Source organism: Seriola dumerili, unplaced genomic scaffold, assembly GCF_002260705.1.
Source record: "Seriola dumerili isolate Sdu_G_001 unplaced genomic scaffold, Sdu_1.0 BDQW01000189.1, whole genome shotgun sequence".
Taxonomy (NCBI): domain Eukaryota; kingdom Metazoa; phylum Chordata; class Actinopteri; order Carangiformes; family Carangidae; genus Seriola; species Seriola dumerili.
Genome location: NW_019174444.1, coordinates 3,312,350 through 3,333,649, shown reverse-complemented (window position 1 = coordinate 3,333,649; position 21,300 = coordinate 3,312,350). Strand labels below are relative to the sequence as shown.

At 41.2% G+C, this 21,300-nt stretch overlaps 1 protein-coding gene across 1 annotated transcript in view; it reads right to left on the bottom strand.

Annotated features, from left to right (window-relative positions):
* Nucleotides 1-21,300, bottom strand: part of mast2 (microtubule associated serine/threonine kinase 2) — a 175,065-nt gene that overhangs the window by 9,503 nt on the left and 144,262 nt on the right. Inside the window, exons 10-19 of the mRNA XM_022753018.1 lie at nt 13,068-13,143; nt 12,357-12,566; nt 5,740-5,841; nt 2,605-2,737; nt 2,389-2,456; nt 2,125-2,228; nt 1,531-1,739; nt 1,309-1,447; nt 1,092-1,224; nt 578-743 (exon numbers count right to left, since the gene is read on the bottom strand). Of these exons, the coding sequence (XP_022608739.1) occupies nt 578-743; nt 1,092-1,224; nt 1,309-1,447; nt 1,531-1,739; nt 2,125-2,228; nt 2,389-2,456; nt 2,605-2,737; nt 5,740-5,841; nt 12,357-12,566; nt 13,068-13,143 (1,340 nt within the window). The remainder of the gene's footprint in view (nt 1-577; nt 744-1,091; nt 1,225-1,308; nt 1,448-1,530; nt 1,740-2,124; nt 2,229-2,388; nt 2,457-2,604; nt 2,738-5,739; nt 5,842-12,356; nt 12,567-13,067; nt 13,144-21,300) is intronic.

Genomic DNA, 21,300 nt, shown 5'->3' with positions numbered 1-21,300 from the left:
TTGTTGCTAGAGCTCCAGAGAGAAGCCTGAGAGAGGAGATGTAAAACTACACTGAGATGGTTTTTGGTTCTCAAAACTACAAATATATCTTCTTATGGATCAACACTTCAAATAAAACAAAGAAGAAGAGGAAAATATGGAGCTTCAAATTCAAAATGTTTTCTGTAAACAACAGACATCACTGGTAGATACAGTAACTGGGTTAACTTGGTTGTGTCATGGCCACTCTTGGGGCTAGCATGTGAGCTTCTCTGGTGGGGGAGCTAAATGCTAACACGCTAGCTAGCTGTTAACAATGATGTGCCAGCCACCCACAATACACAACAAACAGAGGCCTGTTACCCTACTGTTTTGTCATATTCGTATTGTCAACTCTTCCTTAACAACTCACTATAAAATTTCAGTTGAAAGTTGAACTTTATTTTTCCTTTGCAAAAATCTGTTGGTGTTATACAGTAACAGCTGGTGTGACTGGGCTCTGATGTGGAGGCTGTAAAATGTGTAACTGATGACCACAGTTACAAGAAGTGAGTGAGTGTTGCTGAGGAAAATACAGTGTGTCAGACGATCTACTCACCACTGATCACCTGACCAAACAGCTCCTCCGGTGTGTCTCCGAAGAAGGGAGCGCAGCCCACCAGGAACTCATACAGAATGACTCCCATTGCCCACCAGTCCACTGGCTTCCCGTAGCCCTGACGCAGAATGACCTCTGGGGCAATGTATTCTGGGGTACCACACACCTGGAGAGGCATCCATGCACAGAAAATCAGCTCAGGATGTGGAAAGAGTGGTCGAAGGAAAAAAAGCATATTCAGCCAAGCCCCATGATTTTTAAGAGATCCTGCAATTTGATCAAATCCCCATAATTTTTCTGCAAACAATCAAATGTGGAACTGGATGAATGCTTTCTGGCAAGCTAACTGCACAGGCTCCGGGCTAACAAAAACCCACCAATGGACATTTCATCAGCAGCTTTTTTAACAGATTTTTAAATATGATTTAAGTTTATGGCAAAAGAACAAAAAAAAAATTGCTCACAGTTTTTGGAAAAACTATGTTTCAGGCTAAAAAGAGAAGTGAGCTGGTACCTGTTTATCGAGGAACTCTCTGGTGTCTTTCTCAATGTGTCCTTCATACAGGTTCGTGGTCAAACTCATCAAACCAATCTTTGAGAGACCGAAGTCCGTCAGCTTGATGTGTCCCATGGACGTGATGAGAAGACTGGAGGAGAAAAAACGAAAGGTTGTAGATAAACATTCACAAAACGATGGTGTGAAGACAAATGTGTGCGCGTGTGTGTCTTACTTGTCAGGTTTGAGGTCTCTGTGTACGATGCCGTAGTTGTGGAGATACTCCAACGCGAGGACGGTCTCTGCGAAGTACATACGAGCCATATCCACCGGCAGAGCGCCGATGTTCTTCAGCAACGTGGCGCAGTCTCCACCTACAGACGAGAGCCCCAATGTCAGACAACACAACACCACCACCACCACTACTAATGATGACTGATAATAATAAATATCTTACCCTCCACGTACTCCATCACCATGCAGAGGTGCCTCCTGGTCTCAAAAGAACAGAACATGGAGACAACGAACGGGTTCTCGGCGAACGTCAGGATGTCTCTCTCCACAAAGGCCTGCTGGATCTGGTTCCTCAGCATCAGGTTCTGCTTGTTGATCTTCTTCATGGCGAAGCGCTGGCGGGTTTCCTTGTGTCGCACCAGAAACACGGCACTACATACAACACACAAGAAACCAAGGCGGGTTTATACATTGCAGTGTTAAGACGTTTTCCTTCACTTATGACATGTTTATTAAAATGTGTGTTTTCATTCACATCAAAACACAAAAACACGCTGTCAAGAAAAAGCCAAAGCCAACATGCGGCAATATAACCCTGACTGTAAAACCATATCGGCCAATCAAAAGCCTGAAAAAAACATCACCCTGGAAGATCTGTTTACAGTGACTTTAAACACAAAGGGGCAAAACACAGAAAAATCTGCATTTTAAAAAATACTCATGTATATAGAATATTTAAATCAATATTACTGTCCAGGTCTCCGTGCAGATGACGTGTTAAAATGAGAATAACAGGATAAATGACATGTTGCTGTACCCATAGGCTCCGTTACTGATGAGCTTGATGTTTTCAAAGTCCTCCTCCCGGGGGGTTTTGGTCTTAGTCTGCGGTGGAGCTGCTGGGACTGTGGTTCCTCGACTCTGAAACAAAAACAGAAAATACAGAAAACATAAAAGAAAAAATATATTAGCTCACGTTTTTTGGAACCATAATTGATAAGCTATTTCAAGTGAATCATTAGCCACCAGTTCTTTTAGCAGCCGGTGTTTTATATTGAACATTTTCTGTTCATGTACTCACATCCACTGAGTCGTCAGTCTCTGGGGTTTCTGGGTTCCCGCTGTCATAGCTGCTCAGCTGGGCCATTTCTACAGAGACACAGAGACCAGTCACCAAACTGAACCAGGACAGGAGATAGGTAAAGCTGACATGGTGAACCACAAACACGCACCACACCTACTCTCACAATATATCATTTCACAATTATAAAATAGTCAATTCTGGTGATGGTGTTACCCTCCAGGGGGTCCCTGGTGAGGCCCAGCTGGCTGATGATGTATCTAGGGATGTCCGACTTGATGCCCTGGCCCTCCTTGGCATGGCCCTCTGCTGCTTCCAACAAGTGGTAGAACTCCTCCGGATCAAACTCCTGCAGGGGGAGAGAGAGAGAGAGAGAGAGAGAGAGAGAGAGAGAGAGAGAGACAGGTAACGATTTAAGACATTAAAGAATATTCATGTCCAGAATATAATATATATATTTTTACATATTTCATTTCCTCTCTTCACCTTTTGTCAGATCCTTTTGCATAGTGTTTGATACATATGTTTTTTTATTTATGCTGTTCTACTGTTTTTACTCTGCTCAGGCTCTTTGTCTTTCTCTTTTATCTGGTTTTATTTTTCTGTGAAACACTTTGTAACTTTGTTAAGAAAAGTGCTATATAAGTAAAGTTATTAATAATATTATGCTGTGTAAATGACAGCTTGATTCAAGGCTCTTCATCTGAAAATAGTTCAGTAGCAGCAGCTGGCAGCCTGTAATAGTTTTAAATAGTTTAATCTTATCTCAGTTTTGTAGAATATTTTGAATTTGACTTATTTGGCACACAGGAAAGTCCTGTTTGAAGATGGTGCTGAGTCTTGTAATACTTGTTAATTTTGTTATGTTGAATTTTCGGTGGTGTAGTCAGCTGCAGGAGGTTTCCAGCATCAAGCAGGACACAATTTTACCAGGTTCCATCTCAAAAACAGTCCCCAAGAAAAGTCTGGTGTTGCAGTTTTTTGTCAGTTCTGGTCCTGTCTTTATCTCCAGCCCTGTTAGACTCAGTCTTGGATCTCAGCCCCCTTTGCCAACCTCCGAGACAAGCACCACCAACACCACCAACCACCAGTTTTTCGGATGTGATGCATTAAGACTCCGCGAAGATGACAAACGAAGTCATGGCTGAACGATGATATGTGGGGAGGTTGTCATGGAGTTTTTGTTCTCACACACCCCACAATTTAACTCCTGTGTCCCCTGACAAAGACACAGCAGAGGCTGCTACTGTTACACCCCCCCACCCCCACACACACTTCTGTAACTCACACATACAGTACAGTACACATGTAAACACACACTCCCTGCCCCCTCTTCTATCTGTGTGCTTCCAATTGTAAAAACCCATCCTGTACAGTGTCACAGCTTCAGCTGCATGTGATTAGTCAAAACTACCGATGGAAGCACGAGGGCAGCCTCCACTCCTGCCCTCCCCTCCTCCCCCCTCCCTCCTCCTCACCCTCCACTGCTCCTCCAATTATCCATCTGTCTTTTACACTCGTTTTTTTTTTCAGTCTGTCTTTATCTCTGCTCCCCTCTTCACTTTCTCCTTCCCATACCAGCTGAGAGGTCTTAATGTGTGTGTGTGTGTGTGTGTGTGTGTGTGTGTGTGTGTGATTGCGCGCGCATGTACATTAGGCTAATTTAAAATTCTCAGAGGAAGTCCATAAATGAATTGCTGCTGTGGTTAAATCATTTCACACCGAGGAGCAGGAAGCTCTAAATTGTTTATTAACCATGCGTGGAGTCAAGCTGCACAATATGAAAAAGCTATTCTAGTTAATCCTGCTCATATTTCTCATAGCAATCTTTCAAACACACTCTCATTTATACCAGTGTACAGCAGTGTGATTAAAATTCAACACTACTCTGTGTAACTGCTGAGGACGTCCAAGCTGGAAGAGGCTGATTAAAACATTTAAAACACCAGGACTGGAAATTTTCTTCTAAATTAATACAACACATGATCAAAACATGTGACAAAAAGCTTTGCTCCATGGTTTTTGTTGTCTATCACTTAAAGTTACAGTTATCACAGGTGTTTTTATGTGCACTCTTTGTGCTGCTTTATCTCTGGTTTAAAGTTTGTCTGTTGTTTGTTAGATAGAGACATTTATCTAAACGTATTGCATCATAATCAGCATCAAAAGTTAAAGAAGTTTTCAAACAAATGGCCCCTGTGAGTTTTATTATTCACTACATTATTATTTTGGGATTATTGCTACTGACAGTGATGGAGAAGCTACTTTGAAAGTATAACTTTGCAAGCTACCAACTACTTCATCCTGGAGAAAGTTAAACTACAACAAAGCTAACCGAGGGAGAAAGGTAGTTGGGTAACTAAAGCTACTTAGCAAAAGTCGTTCAAACTAATTTGCAAAAGAAAAAGATCAAATTACGATATGAAATTATAACAATTGAGTTTATTGTAAAAAGTGCCTACTTGTTCACAGGTCATGCATAAACAAAAAAATAAAATTAAAAAAAATAAAAAATCAACTATTCATGGGAAAGTGTGGGAACGTCAGCTTTGGTTTGGTAAACAATAACTGCTTCAGTATGGTGATTCTTCCTCAGACTGAGATTCAGGAAGTTTATTCATGAGGAAGTTGTTGCTGTGTCAAAGGTCAGATGAGTGGTGTGGGCTGCCTGACAAATCCATTGTATGAATATGTCTGTCACAGCAGTCAGGATGAAAGAAAAAGGGGGCAGGGCTAGTCAAAGGGGGTTCATGTAAAGTAGAGAATCAAATGGTAAAATAATTAAAAAAAATAAAAAAATAAATAAAAATAAATTATTTCCTGCCTTTTATGGTCTAAAATTATTTGTAGTTCCTGTTGTTAACTACATAAAAAATGGCAAAAAAGTCTTTGAATCACTTGCACTTATGAATATAGTTGAACTACCGGCTACTGATGCATTAATGTGTAGGCAGGTGTGTGTGTCCAGGTGGAGAGCTTATTTTAACAGCTTCATATACTGTCCTTTAATCTATTGTATAACATTGCATGATATTTTGTATGGTGATTAAATGTATTTTCATATGTAAATGTTTGCAGTAAAAATAAAATCTTTCCCTCTGAATGTAGCAGAGAAGATTTAATAAGTGGCAGAAAATGGACTTAAATCCAGAATTTGAGTTAAGTACTTTTCCAAAAACAAATCATATAAATTGGCTTTGTCTTAAAGGTAAACACTGTTCAGAAAACTCAGTAGAGTCAATAAATACTTTGTGTGGCTGCAGGTGTAAACTGCCACATGCTTCACCAGAAATGTGTTTTAACAGCGGGACAGTGGTCAGTCACTGGATGGAGGCGGTCAGCGTTTCTTACCAGACACTCCAGCAGGCGCGCAGGCCGGGCGATGATGATCATCAGCTTCTTGACGAGCTGCGTGACGAAGGTAACCTCCACACTCTCGGAGCGCTCGTGAGCCTGCACGCAAACAAACGACAACACAACATCTTTATTTCCAAATGTAAGAGACAAAAGATTTTCAGCTCCCAGGAGAAACATGAGGGAGGTTTTAATGAAAAGCACACACTGTGTTGGAGATGACTCATCCCTCATAATAATATCGTTATTCATTATTTTTAATTACATTTTAAATAATTCATCATCCTGAATTTTTATATGACCTTGAAGCTGTGCAGAAAATGTCTCTTGTTCTGTGTCTGTCCTTCACACACAAGGCAGAACGAGCAGTTTGAGGACAAAGCGGACAGTGGAGTCCTTCCTCCCTGTGACACCTGAGAGGTAATCTAAATCAGAGCGACCTCCGCCTCGCTCCCTGATATCCACCGTGAAATGTCTGTCAGTGTGGAGACAGAGCAATTTACCCAGCAATCCACTGTAACTGACTAGAAACGCATCTGGTGCAAACACTGATCCCCGGAAAGAAATGGGGTGGAAGAGAAGTGTGTGTGTGTGTGTGTGTGTGTGTGTGTGTGTGCAACGTGGAAGCTGTAACAATTACAAACCACCCACTGTAAAACATGTTTCATTCTCAGGGGGTAATATGTGTGTGTGTGCTCATGCAGCTTCATGTGTGTATGCATTTATGAATGCAGCATGTATGTATGTATTTATAATGTGTGTGTGTGTGTGTGTGTGCGTGTCAGATAGGCTAACAGAGTGGAGGTAGTGGTTCATAAACAAAGCGTGGTCGACTCGTTGCTGTTTGTCTAACAGAGCTGTGCTGACAGACGCTGGAGGGCCCCGGGGCCCCGACCCCAACCCTGAATTATTTATAACTGTAATGAAACCTGGAGGGGAGGGGGGAGTTGTCTATGTACTGTATGTGCATGCTAAATATGCATTAGGGATGGAGTATGTACATGTAAGTGTGAAGGAGACAGACAGAGTGTGTATGTGTGTGTGTGTGTGTGTGTGTGTGTGGTGACTGTATAGGCCAGTGATCGGTGAGTAATGGACATCTGAGGGGCGGACTCCGACTGTGCAGCGGCTAATTAACCAGTCAGAGTGTGTGAGACAGACTGTATATTCACTCTGCATGTCTAATGTGGGAGAGAGTCCCTGGTGGTAAAAACAAAATATATAACATTTATTTTAACTTAGCTCATGTGTATATGAAGTGAAGGCTGGACTGTATTATCAGCCATTATTAGCTTAGTTTATAAAAAATATATTGTATTAGCATATAAACTGCACAATAGGAAAACCAGAGATTATTTAGAAAGTCTCCATTACATAGTTCATCTTCCACAGCTCATGTGTGTGCCAGTTATTTGTTCAATGTTAAACTTTTTTTTTTTTTAACTTATTTATTTTGGGAGATCTTTGTCTTTACTTTGAAAGCCACAGTGAGAGAGAAACAGGAAAGTCAGGGAGCGTAGAGAGGATATTGAAGAATACTGAACAATACATTGTTATCTATATTCAACCTCTCAAATATCTAGATTGGAAACCACCTCAAAAATCTTTGGATTGGATTTGATCACATATATCCTTATCACTTTATACTATATCATAACAGAAATGCTGAACATATGATTTGAAAAATAACTTTTGTTTTGGATATTTTGATATAAAATTTGGAAAAGCTTTGATGTAGCCTGCAGCCACAGGAAAGGAAAGATAAAGATAAAAGCAAAATCAGCTGGTTACTGATGATGATGAAAAAATAATCTAATGTTCGTAATACAGGCTTCTACTTTACACTAATTGTGTATTTGTTGTTCAGTATATTTTATTACAGTTCAGATTTTTTTCTAAAAGTCTTGTAGGCTACATTTCTATATATTGGACTCACTCTTCTTATTTCAATTCAATACAATTTTAGTGTATTTGTGATGTTTGTTATTGTTGTTGTTGGTACAAATCTTATTTCCGCTGAAGTTTACTGTCATATATGCTACAAGTGTTTTGCAAATATTATTTTTCAACTGTAAAATGTCCCGCTCAGTACACGTCTTAGTCACATTTCATAATTTAGGAGACTCTTCTCATGAATATTAGTTTAAGTTAGGTGTTTATGTTAAGAAGTTGTATCACTGTTATTTATAAACTCAGCGTTAAATATCTGTATTGGCCTTTAAAAATCCAGAATTAATCCGGCCCAAACTGTGTTTCCCAAATACATTTTTAACAGTGAAAAGTTAAAAGATAACAAAGGATTTTTTCTTCAAGGTTTTCGGAATGATTTCCATTCTGATGCAGTTACATTCACACAGTTAAGATTATGTGTTTCTTTAAATGGGCTTCAAACACAGACGCAGCTATGACGGAACGTCTTGCCACCTGGGAGGATGAATGTTAAATGTGGGAGAAAATGCTGAGCAGCGATTTAAAATAAATCACATGATTTTTTTTTCTTGTTATTTAATTGTGCAAATCTTCAGTTTTAAAAACACTGCAAGAATAAATGAGTCGCTTGATATTTTTCACAATTCTGGGAAATCACATATGGTCACAGTTATCGTTTCATTCATGTTTTTGGTGACATCCATGTAATTTATACTGAAAATGACCGAAAAGCAAGCTCTCATCTCATTGGTCAGTCAGTATAAACTGTGCTGATTAGTTTATTTTAAGCGACAACTGGTTGAAAATCAAAATATTTCCTCCTGGTCATTTTTGTCATTTCATTGGAATGAACAGGACAGAGGTGACATCACCTCCAGTGGTTTGAACCTATCAGAGAGAGACTCATCATTTTCTCCAAGCAGGTGATGTCCAGCAGAAAGCCAATTAAAACCAGATGTTTGCAGCTGTATCTGAGCCCTGATGGACACATTGAAGGGTCTGATTGAACCATCGACGCCTAGTGACAGATCACCAGAGCTGAGTTAGCGCTCCGCCTTCCCCTCTGCCCTCAGGTGACCTCCAGGAGTCTAAGTGAGTCTCCCTGGGGTTCCGGCAGAGGATGGCCTGGATGCAAGTTGCCATAGTGACCGCCAGGCAGGTCACTAAGGCCCCCCCCCCGTGACAGGGATGGATGAGAGAGAGGAAGCGAGGACGAGCGGTGGAGGTGAGGTAGAGAGACGGAGGAGAGGAGGGTAAAGGTGGAGGAGAGATAAAAGACGAGACCAGGAGCAGAGAAGGACAGAAGGAGGAGAGGTGAGTCGGCCTCCTGCGAGTTCTGTAATGGGGTCATGACATGAGGAAAGGAGAGAACGGATGGATGAATAAAGGAATGGATAAGCAAGGAGGGCAAAGAACTGAGACATGTCAGGAGTAGAAGGAGTGGACTGATGAAAAATAAATTTTAGAGGACGGTGGTTTCAAACACTGAAAACACACTTGATATTTTAAAGTCTACATCTCCACATTGACAACCCTGCAAACCTAACGTCCAAAAAAATCTGATAGTAAATTTTTAAATTGTGATTTGAACTGATACTTGAAACTGAACAACAGCAGCATATAAGAGCAACTTTACAGATGCTGAAGGGCTTCCTGAGGCTACAGGTAAAAAACTAAAAACGTATTATGAGCATCTTCTCAAGTTTCAGGACATCTAAAGAACACTAGAACAAGTTTTAAGTAAAGTCTAAAAAGCATATTGTCCCTTTTATGACTTAATTATTTACTCACCCCAAAGAATCAATCAAAATACAATAATACCACCAGAAAAAATGGCCCCATGACTCATTAAAAAGTCTAAATTATTCACAAGCTACAGAGAAAAACAGCCACAGCAGTTGACTAATTACAAGAAGATTTAATAATTAATGTATTTGTCATTGAGCCCTGGAACACGCTCAATTATATTTTTGTAAAAGCAGCCACAAAACGACCTACAAGCACTGCTGTAGTTTCACTCAAATTAAGTATAATTAATTAACAATAATAATCAAGAATTAAGAATCAAGACTGTGAAATCTTGAGTGTGACAGGAAGTCACAACAGAGAAAGCAGCTCCGGAGGAGTCAAACCACTTAAAGTGTCTGCAAAGTTAGAGTGAGTTGTTTTCTGTAATGACTCATTAGCCTCAGACGCTAACGAGCTTCAATCTGCCCTTCACTGAGTGACCAGGAGAAACTACAGCTCTCCTCGTCTTCATCGTCATCATCAGTGTGCCAATAAAGCTTGACCAAATCAAACCGAAATTGACTCAACTGCAAAGTCTGAATCCGCCTCCTCCTCCTCCTGCTCCCAGCTGTGAGTGAACACCATCCACTCGCTCCTCCTCATCACCTCCTCCAGCACCTCCTCCTCCTCCTCCTCCAGCCTCCTCTGCCACGAGATGCGTGACATGTCTCCTCCGAAAAACCAAAAGCGCAAGAACGACGAAGGATTTCCATAAACGAGTGCAGGGAGGGAGGATGTTTTCACACCTCCGTCCACCTGCTCATGGCCTCATCTTCTACTCTCCTCTGTAGGTCTGCCCCACCTGCTGCCCGCCAAAATTAAAAAAAAAAAGACTACAACTAACGCCGCCCAATTGGTGATGTCATCATCCAGCCCGCATTGCAGCTTCGGCGTCTGAAGCATCTCCAGATGTGTTCAAGTCAAGTTCCTCACACCCTCCAAAAGCATTCGAACAGGCTTCACATACATACATCCACCTCCCCCTTCTACTAGCCCCCCGCCCCACCTTCCCCGTCCACCCTTCGGCCAATCAGAAGGCGAGGAATCCCCTTGAATTCCCGCCCCATCCCAAAACCCTCTAACTGCACCTCCTTCACCCCTCCTGTTCGTCTGGGAGAGTCATCTGTCAGCCCCTGGTGACTGCTGGAGTGTGAAATTAAAATCCAGGAGAATGTGTGTGTGTGTATGTGTGTGCTAACACGTACATATGTGCGTGTGTGTGTATGTCTACGATTGAGAGATAGTTTGTGTGTGTGTGTGTGTGTGTGTGTGTGTGTGTGTCCCAGTAGAACAGAAGGTCAATATGAGGCCGGTGGGAGCCATAATGTCAGCCCCCCCAGGCACGGCAAACCTGAGCTAATAGAGATGTCACTGCCACCACCACACACATGTAAATATATTTCTGTGTTCACATGGGTAGAAATACACTAATACTGTCTGAAAAAGTCCCATAATGCAAAGCAGCGATTAGTAGTTTGTCGGTAGTAAACAGACAGCAGCTGTGTGTGAAGGAATGTCTTTGTGCCTTCGTATGACATCACACGGCACCGGCGGCTGTATCCATGATGAGTGGACGAAGGAGTGCGTCACGCCGTGAGTTGTTCCACGGTAAACCGAGCGTGACTGGGGAAGTGCCACAGTCATGATGTCTTTGTTTTAGTAGTTCATAAAATCCCAAAAATTTTCAGTGGTTCAGGACAAGCTCTTCATTTCGTCTTCACTTGATGAATTGTTTGTTTGCCACATTTTACATTTTTATATGTTTATATATTGACATGTTATATGACTGCACTGACTGACAGAGGTTATGTTAGCACTGGATTTTATTAATTAAATTAAAATTATTTCAAATAATGCATAATCCTGTTTTTCATACTGTAACTATCACATATTCCCCAATTCATATTGCACAATGAACATATTTGTATTATATTTTTTATTATATTTTTTCACATTTTATTGTAATTTTTTTCTATTTATATAATTTGCAGTACTTGCTTTGCTTTATCTTTCTTTTATATATTTTTTTGTTCCTCTTATGTCAAAACCTACTTTGCCTGATTCTGATCCTGAACCTGCCTGAACACCGTGGGAGCCGTAAAATACAGAGTCTGAAGTTGCCACCTGGTACATATTTGCTTCTACCTTAATTGTCCTGTGCTCTGACTGCTCTAATTCTATGTGTGAAGTCTATGCTTCATAAAACACCATCACACATCTCTACCATGTGAAAATGAGTTATTAATTATGTGACAGTCCACCTGTCAGTGAGGACACAAACTGATGATGATTCATTAGTGTCATATATGACTTCACTGCTCACTATAGTGTCATCGATTGAGTGTTTATTATATATAGAATAATGAAGGGAGTAATTTTGGACAAACACAGGTGTAACTAATAACACCAGCTTTCTGGGACTCTCAAATGAAACAAAGCCAATTACTGAACCTTTGCTTCACCTGCTGTGATGAGTCAATACGCGAAATAATGACAAAGGCTCATAGGGAGCTGGATCTTACCTGGACTGCTCAGGAGCATTTTGTGTGTTGTGATAAATGATTTGGATGAAAATAAATGTAAGGTTTCCTCTGTTTAGCATCTATCTAAATCAACAACTCCTTTTAAATTGAATCCTTTTTTAATATTAACAACTTTCTCTTCCTTGAGTATTTCTTTGAAATGTTGCCTTCATGTTTTTCTCCTTCATTTTCATGAGAAACAACATATTTTTACACTTTGTCTTCCACATGAAGAACCCTTGAAAGTAGAATCGAGTAGCAAGTGATTTCATATCTTTCTTAATCTTAAATACTTTTAAGAGATTTCTAGTCTAAGAGAACTGCTGATTGGAAGTGAACATGTTGTGCAGGCAGTGAATAAACTGTTCCACTTACATCCTGCAGCAGCTTCTCCAGGTTCTCCTGGAGCTCGTAGAAGTAGCGGGAGGTGATGAGGCCCTCTCTGCTTTTCTCCAGGCAGTCTCTGGACAGCTCTATCAGCTGATGGTGGATGAAGCTCAGGACCCCGTCTGCCAGCGGGTACACCTTATCCGGGGCCGAGGAGGACAGCAGCTCAGCCAGGCGCTCCTCCATTTGAGCAGTCGCCTGGGGGGGGGGGGGGATAGATGAGTCATACATACCAGACAAATGGAGAGACATGACCAAAAACTGCATGCGCACAGGACAACACTGTATTTATATATTAGAGTATTAGAATAAAAAAGAATACATGGCACATGTCTGCATGTGTGTGTCTGTAGGCCTGAGATAACACGTTTCATATTAGCATTGCATATTACATCTTCATAATACCACTTCTATCCATCCATCTATCTTACAAAAATATTTGTAAAAACTAGAAACAAAATGGAAGTGGGAGAGCTGCCTGCACCTGTTTCAAAATAAAAGCCCCCAAAATAAGGATTAGGATTAGCTCAGGTCAGCAATATTTAAGATGGGGTGAGAAACCTATTTGTGCATGGATCTAAACACATGAAATGATTATCCATTACTTCTCCTCCATCTTCCTTCTACGCATCTGTTACATCTACAGTGGGTTTATTATAACAGCAAGTGTGTGTGTGTGTGTGTGTGTGTAGTACAAACCTTGGGGAACCTCTCCTTGTAGACATGGTTCATCATCACAATCTCATGGTCAAAAGAGACAGGTGAGCGTCCGGGGCTGAAACAAAACACACAAACCAGCTCAGATGAGTGGAGACAATGGACACTACTGTACATGGTCAGGAGCTCAGCTAAAGAAGTATGCTACTGCTAATGTACTGGACCTCTCATTCAATCTGAGAGTCAAATCACTCTGGGATCAAACCGCTCACAGCTCAAGTCCACACTGAAAGTTTAGAAAATGCTTCAGATGCTGAATCTTTAAGTGAATGTCATTTTTAAACAACTGTTTTATGTATTTTGCAGAACAAATCATAAACTGGTGTCAGTATAAAACTGTGTTCTGTCTTATTTTCTGACTCGAAATCGATAGATCACAACAAAAGAGCGTTTACTTTTTATTTTTCTGGGGGGGTTAAGAAAAATTCAGAGATGAAGATACATAGCTGAGCAGACTGGATGTGACAGACACGACTGGTCAGGTAACCAGAGCACACAGGGAACAAAAGCAAGATGGTGGTCACGCACACTAACAGGACCTCGGGGTCTTCATCATATGTGTGTCTTGAGCGGTGTAAACTGAGGACCATGACAACCTCTGGACACGCATGGCTGCACATACAGAACGGCACAAAGGTAACGCGTCTAGAGACTGGTGGACCGCATGTGTGTGTGCATGTGTGTGTGTGCGCGTGTGCGTGGCTGTCAGTAACAAGCCAAGGCCGTCCACTCCTCAGCCGAGTGTCCACCAGTTCTCAGGGGGTTTTCATGACCTGACACACTGACAGTGACGTCTCCTTCAGTCCAACAGAATATAAATCTGTCGTTCACTCAGTGGACTCCATCTTCTCTCCATTTTCCCTCCTCCTGGGACTCATCTCTTTTCTTATTCCATCATGAACCAGCCCTCAACCCCAACCTTTCTATGCACCGACACAAAACAGCGACAGAGGCAATATCCTTGACCTTTCTATGTCTCCCTATCAGGAGAATAGGCAGCGTGGACAGGTGACAGGCAGTGTGTGTTGTGTGATTTTGTGTGTGTGTGTGTGTGTGTGTGTGTGTGTCTGTGTACACAAGTCAGGGGAGAGAAATTTTATTCCATTCAAGTTCAGGCTTTGTTAGCCTGCTGTATTATTTATTCCATTCACTTATCACTGTAAACAGTTCCCTCTAAATATTGCAGACGCAATCTGAGTGTTTGGTAAACGTGATATCAGTTTTCATGTTCATGAATCATTTTGGCATTTTGTTGTAAAATCGTCTAATTTTTTAGAAATCTTCAAATCTCAGCTCATTTCAGAATTTTCTTGATATTAGTTTTATCTGACACTCTTATTTTTTCATGATACTGATGTTCGTATTTAGAAAATAACTGAAACAAAAGAAACTGTACTGAAGACTATCTCACTTCATCCTGCATATTTTCCATTCCATTTCATGTTTATAACTGTCAATCACCTGTACAAGCTTTACCAACAGAATTGTGCCTAATGAAAGACCAAAACTTCTTTAATAAAGACAAACTGATCAACAGTTTTGGGATTTTTTTTGTTTCTTCTCACTCAAGAGATTTTGATTCTATGAACCAAAGACAAGACAAGACGCAATGGACAGTACAAAAGAAATGACAATATCAAATATCAAAAATTAAAAAATGAAAGATATTAAAATATATCAAAATAAAAAGTAGACAAAATAGAATATAAAATATCTAAAAACTAGAAGAAAGTGAACAAAACAAAATTCCTAGAGAGATTTTTACAAAATTGAGGGGAGGTGGGTGAAGTAAAAATATGAATTTGGGGATCCAGATTTCTATGTTTGTATGAGTCATGGGGGCACACACACAAACACACAAACGTGTGTGTGTGCGCATGCACACGTGACCCGTGCGATGAGGTAATGCTTTAAGTCATCCATCGGCAGCTAGTCCAATTACCAGCTTAATAGGAATGAGGCAGCCTGAATGTGACATATGAGCTGAACCTCACGGAGGCTGTTTATCATGACGCCAACGCATACTGTATTTTGTGACCACACACACACACACACACACACACACACACAGTGCAGTACATAGCTGTGTCCATGTTCTTTTTGTTTGAACCTGCTCTGTTGTGATGCTCATGTTGTTCATAAACAACTTCTTACTGCAGGATTAACAGTAATTATCATGATAAACTGTCAGGATTGTGTGTTTGAGTTGGAGTGAACACATGATTTTTTATTAAAAGGGTCATTTAACTTAAGTAAGATAAGAGGCAAAACATTTTTCATCCTGGGGAAAATTTGGTTTTGATTTTTAGACAGTTTTGTTTTTATTTGTCTAAGTTTTGAGATATTTGTGTCTGAGATTTCACAATTTAGGTTGTGATGCTCACAACACTGAAAAATTACATTTCAAAATTTCAAGATTCACTAATTTATTCAAGCTTATACAATTTATTAATTATGTCAATAAAATGATAAAGTCAAACTCAGCACTTCCTGATGATGTATCTCACATCTTCTACTGGCTCAAAAGACATACTTCCTGCTCTTCCTCATAGGCTTTTAATGTAAAACATCAACGCAGATCAACAGAACAGCAAAGTAGAAACATTATGAAACACTATTAAGTGAAGGAAAATGGTATTCCTGTTAGGAAATTGTTTATTTGTAATTTGAGGTAAATGACCCTTTGAACAAAGCACATCTCAACTGTGCACACACACCACAACACAGACATACACTCAACCACTGCTGATGTACGTCAATCACCTGCAGCTCCAACAAGCTTAACTTTAAAAGTCTCCTTTCACGTTGGTGTTTCTTAAAAGAGAAAAATCAATCAAACCCGGGTGGCTCTGCCAGCGGGCTCAGTGAGTAAAGGTTAGCCTTGACAGAGATGAATTCACTGCCAGAGGCTGTTATGTACATTCTTTAATTTTCACAGAATATCTTCTTCTTCCCTCCGTGTTATTCTTCCCGTCTGCTCGTGCCTCTGAGCAGCTTGAGCCTTTATTAAAATAAAGCTCCCATTCAGAGCGAGCTGCAGCGGAGGTCGCACTCAAATCCCGGGATGAATAACACAAAGACGCCAGACAAAGGCTAATTAGAACACGGCTATATTTCTGCTGTAATGGGAAATAAAAATTGCCCTGCGGCAATCCCTGCGAAAAACGTCTTCGTCATTATTTTGAGGAATGACCTTGGAGACGAGGATTTGGAGGAAGTTGTGGGAGAGTTCTTCTGTTTTAGTGTAGGGCTGCGAGTTCAAAAGTTAGGACTGTGAGAAAAGACAGAAAATATTTATGAAATGGAATATAAGACAAGATGTGTTTCAACCCCGGGCTGTTTGAAAAAATTGGATAATTAAAACATCGGTGAAAGGCCGTTTTCTTTCTTTTCAGCTAAGTGGTGATGTCACATGTGACAAAAGGCACTCAGAATGCAAACGAGCTTATTGGTGGAGAGGGTAATTGAAGTAAATCAGACGAGACAGTGAATCAGATGGTGAGGCGGGATGGGGGGGGGGGGGGGGGGGACAGAGGTGAGGAGGAGAGGGGTGAGGGATGGTGTGTGTGTGTGTGTGTGTGTGTGTGTGTGTGTGTGTGTATGAGGGAGGAAAAAAAATAACATTGATGCTTCACCACTGAGGCAAGCGACTTGGGAAATGAGAGGTCTAATTGACCGTGACAGAGAGCTGGACAGAATGGGGATGAGGTGTGTGGATGTGTATGTATGTGGGTTTAGTGTGTGTGATGAGTGCTGTGATTGTATGTGTTTACCACAGAAACCTCAGTATCTTGGTGAAAACATGTTGGTTAAAATCTCCTGAAACCACCAAGTATTGGTGCTTTCAGGAAGATAAATTCTTAAATCCCAGTAGAGGAACCAAACCATTTAAAACAGGCATATTTTAGAGACAGTTAATCCTGTTTTATATAACAGTATGAATTATTTGATTTTAGTCTCCATGTTTTCTGATCTGCTCCCATTTTAATTTGCTGTTGATAAGAAACACTCTGCTGCTGTTTTTCAGTCACTAATTAATTCCAATCGCTTCTACTTAGCTGTTTTCTTGATCAATGTTAAGCTACTGTTAATCAAACTCAACAGACATTTTACATTAAATGCATGGCAGGACATGAAAGAATGGAAAACTTTTAATGTGAAGTGTGAAGTGAAATGGCTGTGCAAGAAGTGTTGAGATTCACTGAAAGTAGCTAAACACTGGTTGAAAGAATGGCAAAGTAGAACAGAATGGAATAACTAACATTAGTCAATGCTGGTTGGGTGTAAGTAGTCATTATAGTTTTTCATATAGTGCTAAATCCAAACAGTTTTAAATGAATATTTTTAAGGTTTAAACTGTCCTCTGCCACCACAGAGTGTGAAATATAAGCTACTTTGCCTCTTGAAATAAGTCAAACAAATGTCGTCCTATTATTTCTTAGCCTTCAAAGTCCTGAGTAACATGCTTCTATTTCTCCTATTAATTTTTTCTACAATTAATAAAAAATAAAAACGTTAATAAAAACGACATAAAATTAGTCTGATAAGCCTGATTTTGTGGTAGTTTGAATATTTGAGACTTGAATATATAAAATATGAGGTACAACATGTTTGCTCCATGTGACATATGAAGAAGTTGACAATACAGCTGTGTATATGTGGTTTTCCAGACATAAAGTCAATGAGGTGTCTGAATAGACTATCCATCAGTGTCTTTACAAACTGTAACATGTGTATGATGGATGGATAAGGTCTACACATTCCCATATTTATGGAAGACTGCATGGCTGACAAGGGTTACAGGAGGGAACTGAAAATAGATTGTACTGAACGCAAAGAGCAGACTGGGCGAAGAAAAGGCTACGAAGAGCAAAAATGGAGAGAAGAATAAAAATTTGAGATGAACAAAGAGAATGTTAAACGACAAAAGGGCGGCTGGCATCTCTCATGGCAGAGTCATAAAATTAGCATATAATTGTAGTCTGCACCTCTTTTTCATTTGTTCACTCTCTCATACACAGACACACTTCTTCCCTTGTTCCTTCCCCCTCCTCCTCCTCCTCCTGGGTCCAATCATCATCATCATCATCATCATCATCATGTCTCCTCTCAGTCACTCACTTCATTTCTCTCTCTGTCCCATTCACCGCATTTCTCTCTTTGCCCCTCCTTACCGAGACTCTTTTTTCTGCCACAGTCTGAACTTTGTCTCTCTCTACAGCTTTCTGTTGGTTATTTATCTGCGCTCGCAGACAGTCTGCAGACTGCTCATTAAGAGCTTTTTAATGACACTCACTGCTGGTAGAATAAATATGATGTCAGGCTTTCCACTGAGGCTCATTCACCCCGCACATGGGGAGGGGGGGGGCTTACTGCTGGCCGCAGCGGAAACACTTCTCAAAGTCACCTCCATGTAAAATAACTTGCTCACAGTCACTCTTCTTCTATACAATTACAGCATGGTGGTTTTGTCAGCTTTAATGAAATCTCATTCTCTACGTATTTACCCATAGTTTACCTTCACATTATTTCTAATTCTAGTCCATTTTCCAGAGAGAGAGGGGTCCTATAAGGACACAGGGTGACGTTGGATTACCTGAGATGACTCCACAGAGAGAGACACACACACACACGCGCACACACACACGCACACGCACACACACGCGCACACATACACACACACACACACACACACACACACACACACACCAGTCAACAAACACAGTGTGATTCTAATCAGAAACACACCACGCAACTCAGTGTCGCCTTCTTTCATCTCGTGGATGAAAGAACTCAATATCTCTCTATACAGGAGCAGAGATGAAGATGAGGAAAGTACTGCTGAGACAAGAGATGGAGGTAAGTTACCAAGTGCGTGTGAGAGGGGGGAAAATGTTCAAATTGTAGAGAATTTGAAGGAGGGAGAGATACAATGAGGGGGATTGGAGTGTTCCAATTACTGGGGTATCACATTGCTCAGCCTCCCAGGGAAAGCTGATGCCAGGCTGCTGGAGAGGAGGTTCCGACCGATTGTCGAACCACCGATCCAGGAGGAGCCATGTGGATTCTGACCTGGGCGTGGCACAGTGGACCAACTCTTTACCCTTGTAAAGTGACTGGAGGGGTTGTGGGAGTTTGCTGATTCAGTCTACATGTATAGAGGGTCTGGTGAGGGGCACTGTGAGTTACTACAAGCCCTCTGCTCCTTATATAACCAGAGTGCGAATTGTGTCTGTGTTAGCAGGAAGTCGAGCATGTTTCCAGTTGGTGTTGGCCTCCGCCAGGGTTGGCATGGATAGGATCTCAAGGTGCAGCCGGGGGAAGGAGTGTGTCTGGTGTGTCGACCAGACTTGGTTTGGTTCTGATGACTTCATCAGCCTGTGAGCACTGGGGCGGTTTGCAGCTGAGTGCGAGGCAGCTGGGATGAGAGTCAGGAACTCCGAGTCTGCCGGCCACAGTTCTCATGGTGGATTGGGAACGAGATGCAAGTGAAGCAGTTTAAGTATTGTTTGTGAGTGATCGTAAAATGAAGAGTGAGATTGACAGGCAGATTGGTGCAGAATTGGAAGTAGAAGAAGTGATCGTACGAGCTGACCGGAAGACAAAGCTTCACCAGATTTACCAGTCAATCTTTGTTCCATCACTAACGTATGGTCATGAGATTTGGGTAGTGATTGAAAGAAATAAGATAGCAGATATAAGCTGCCAAAATGAGTTTCCTCTGTAGGTGTCTGGGCTCTGTCTTAGAGAGTGGGTGAGGATCTCAGACATCTGGAGGGAGCTTCTGTTCTTTCATGTCGAACGGAGTCAGTTGAGGTGGTTCTGGCATCTGATCAGGATCCCCTGGGCGCTTTCCACTGGAGGTTTTCTGAGCATGTCCAACTGGTAGGAGGTCCTGGGGTAGATCCAGAGAGTTTATACATCTCATCTGGTCTGGGAACACCCAGATGGACGTCTGGACTACCTTACTAACCTGCTGCCACCGTGACTCGACTACGGATAAGTGTCAGAAAATGGATGGATGGAAGGAAGGAAGTGACAGAATGAAAATCAGTAAATGAAAGGGTGAGGAGGGTGAAATCTTAAGGCAGCTCCTGTCAGGTAAAAACAGGGATGGAGAATCATGAAGAAATAAAGAGAAAGATGGACAGAGTAAATGAAACACATAAAGACACACAGATCTGCAGCTGGACAGGTGAACAGGTGAGTGTCACTGATACAAACAGTGAAGACTCTATACTCGCCCCACCTGTCACAGATATGCCAGCAGGATGAGTCTGACCTTTCTGGGGGCTACACAAACACAACCACACACACACACACACACACACACACACACACACACACACACACACACACACACACACACACACACACACACACACACACACAACCAAGAGCATCATGATATGCTAATGTTTGTCAACTAAGTCTCATCGACTCGTCTTCTTTCATATTCTTGGAAACTATCAGTTTGTGGGGCAATTCTAATATTTAAGAGGAGAACAGGTGAAGAAGGCAAAGGTATGATCCCGCTCTGCTTCAGCCTCTGTCTGAGTGTCTCAAAACCAAACAATAAGATTTTAAAATCAGTTCTGTACTGCAGAGGAAAAAAGTGAAGAGAGGCTTCCAGTACAGGTCAAGTCTATACTAACGATTACATCAGTCTAGGCTACACGAAATGAAGGGAAACTTTCTGCTTTGCATATTCACCAAGTTTCTGGGGAGAAAGTTGAAGTTCAGTTCTTTTGCAGCCAGCAGCTAGGAGTACAGATGGGTATCATTAAGATTTTAACGGTACCACTACTCTTATCAATACCACTTATTGATCTGGTATTTTAACGGTACTTTTTGTCATTTTATAATAAAAAAAAAGAAATTAAGAACAGAATTCACTTTGCTTATTTTCTCATATGCACTGGATTAACCCCCCCCCCCCAGTGCCCTGAAACTGAGTGTCTGAATGACAGTTCAGACTGTGCATATGAATATGAATATAATATATATGAATTTAAAAACACACCCGTAACTATCAGCTGGCTAATGTTTACTTTTCATCATTAACCGATGTTCGTATAATGTAGTTAACTGTGTGTGTGTCTGTGTGTCTGTGTGTCTGTGTGTGTCTGGGTCTGGGTCTGTGTCTGGGTGTGTGTGTGTGGGTGTGTCTGGGTGTGTGTGGGCTCCAGGCTGCAGCAGACAAAACACACCTGAC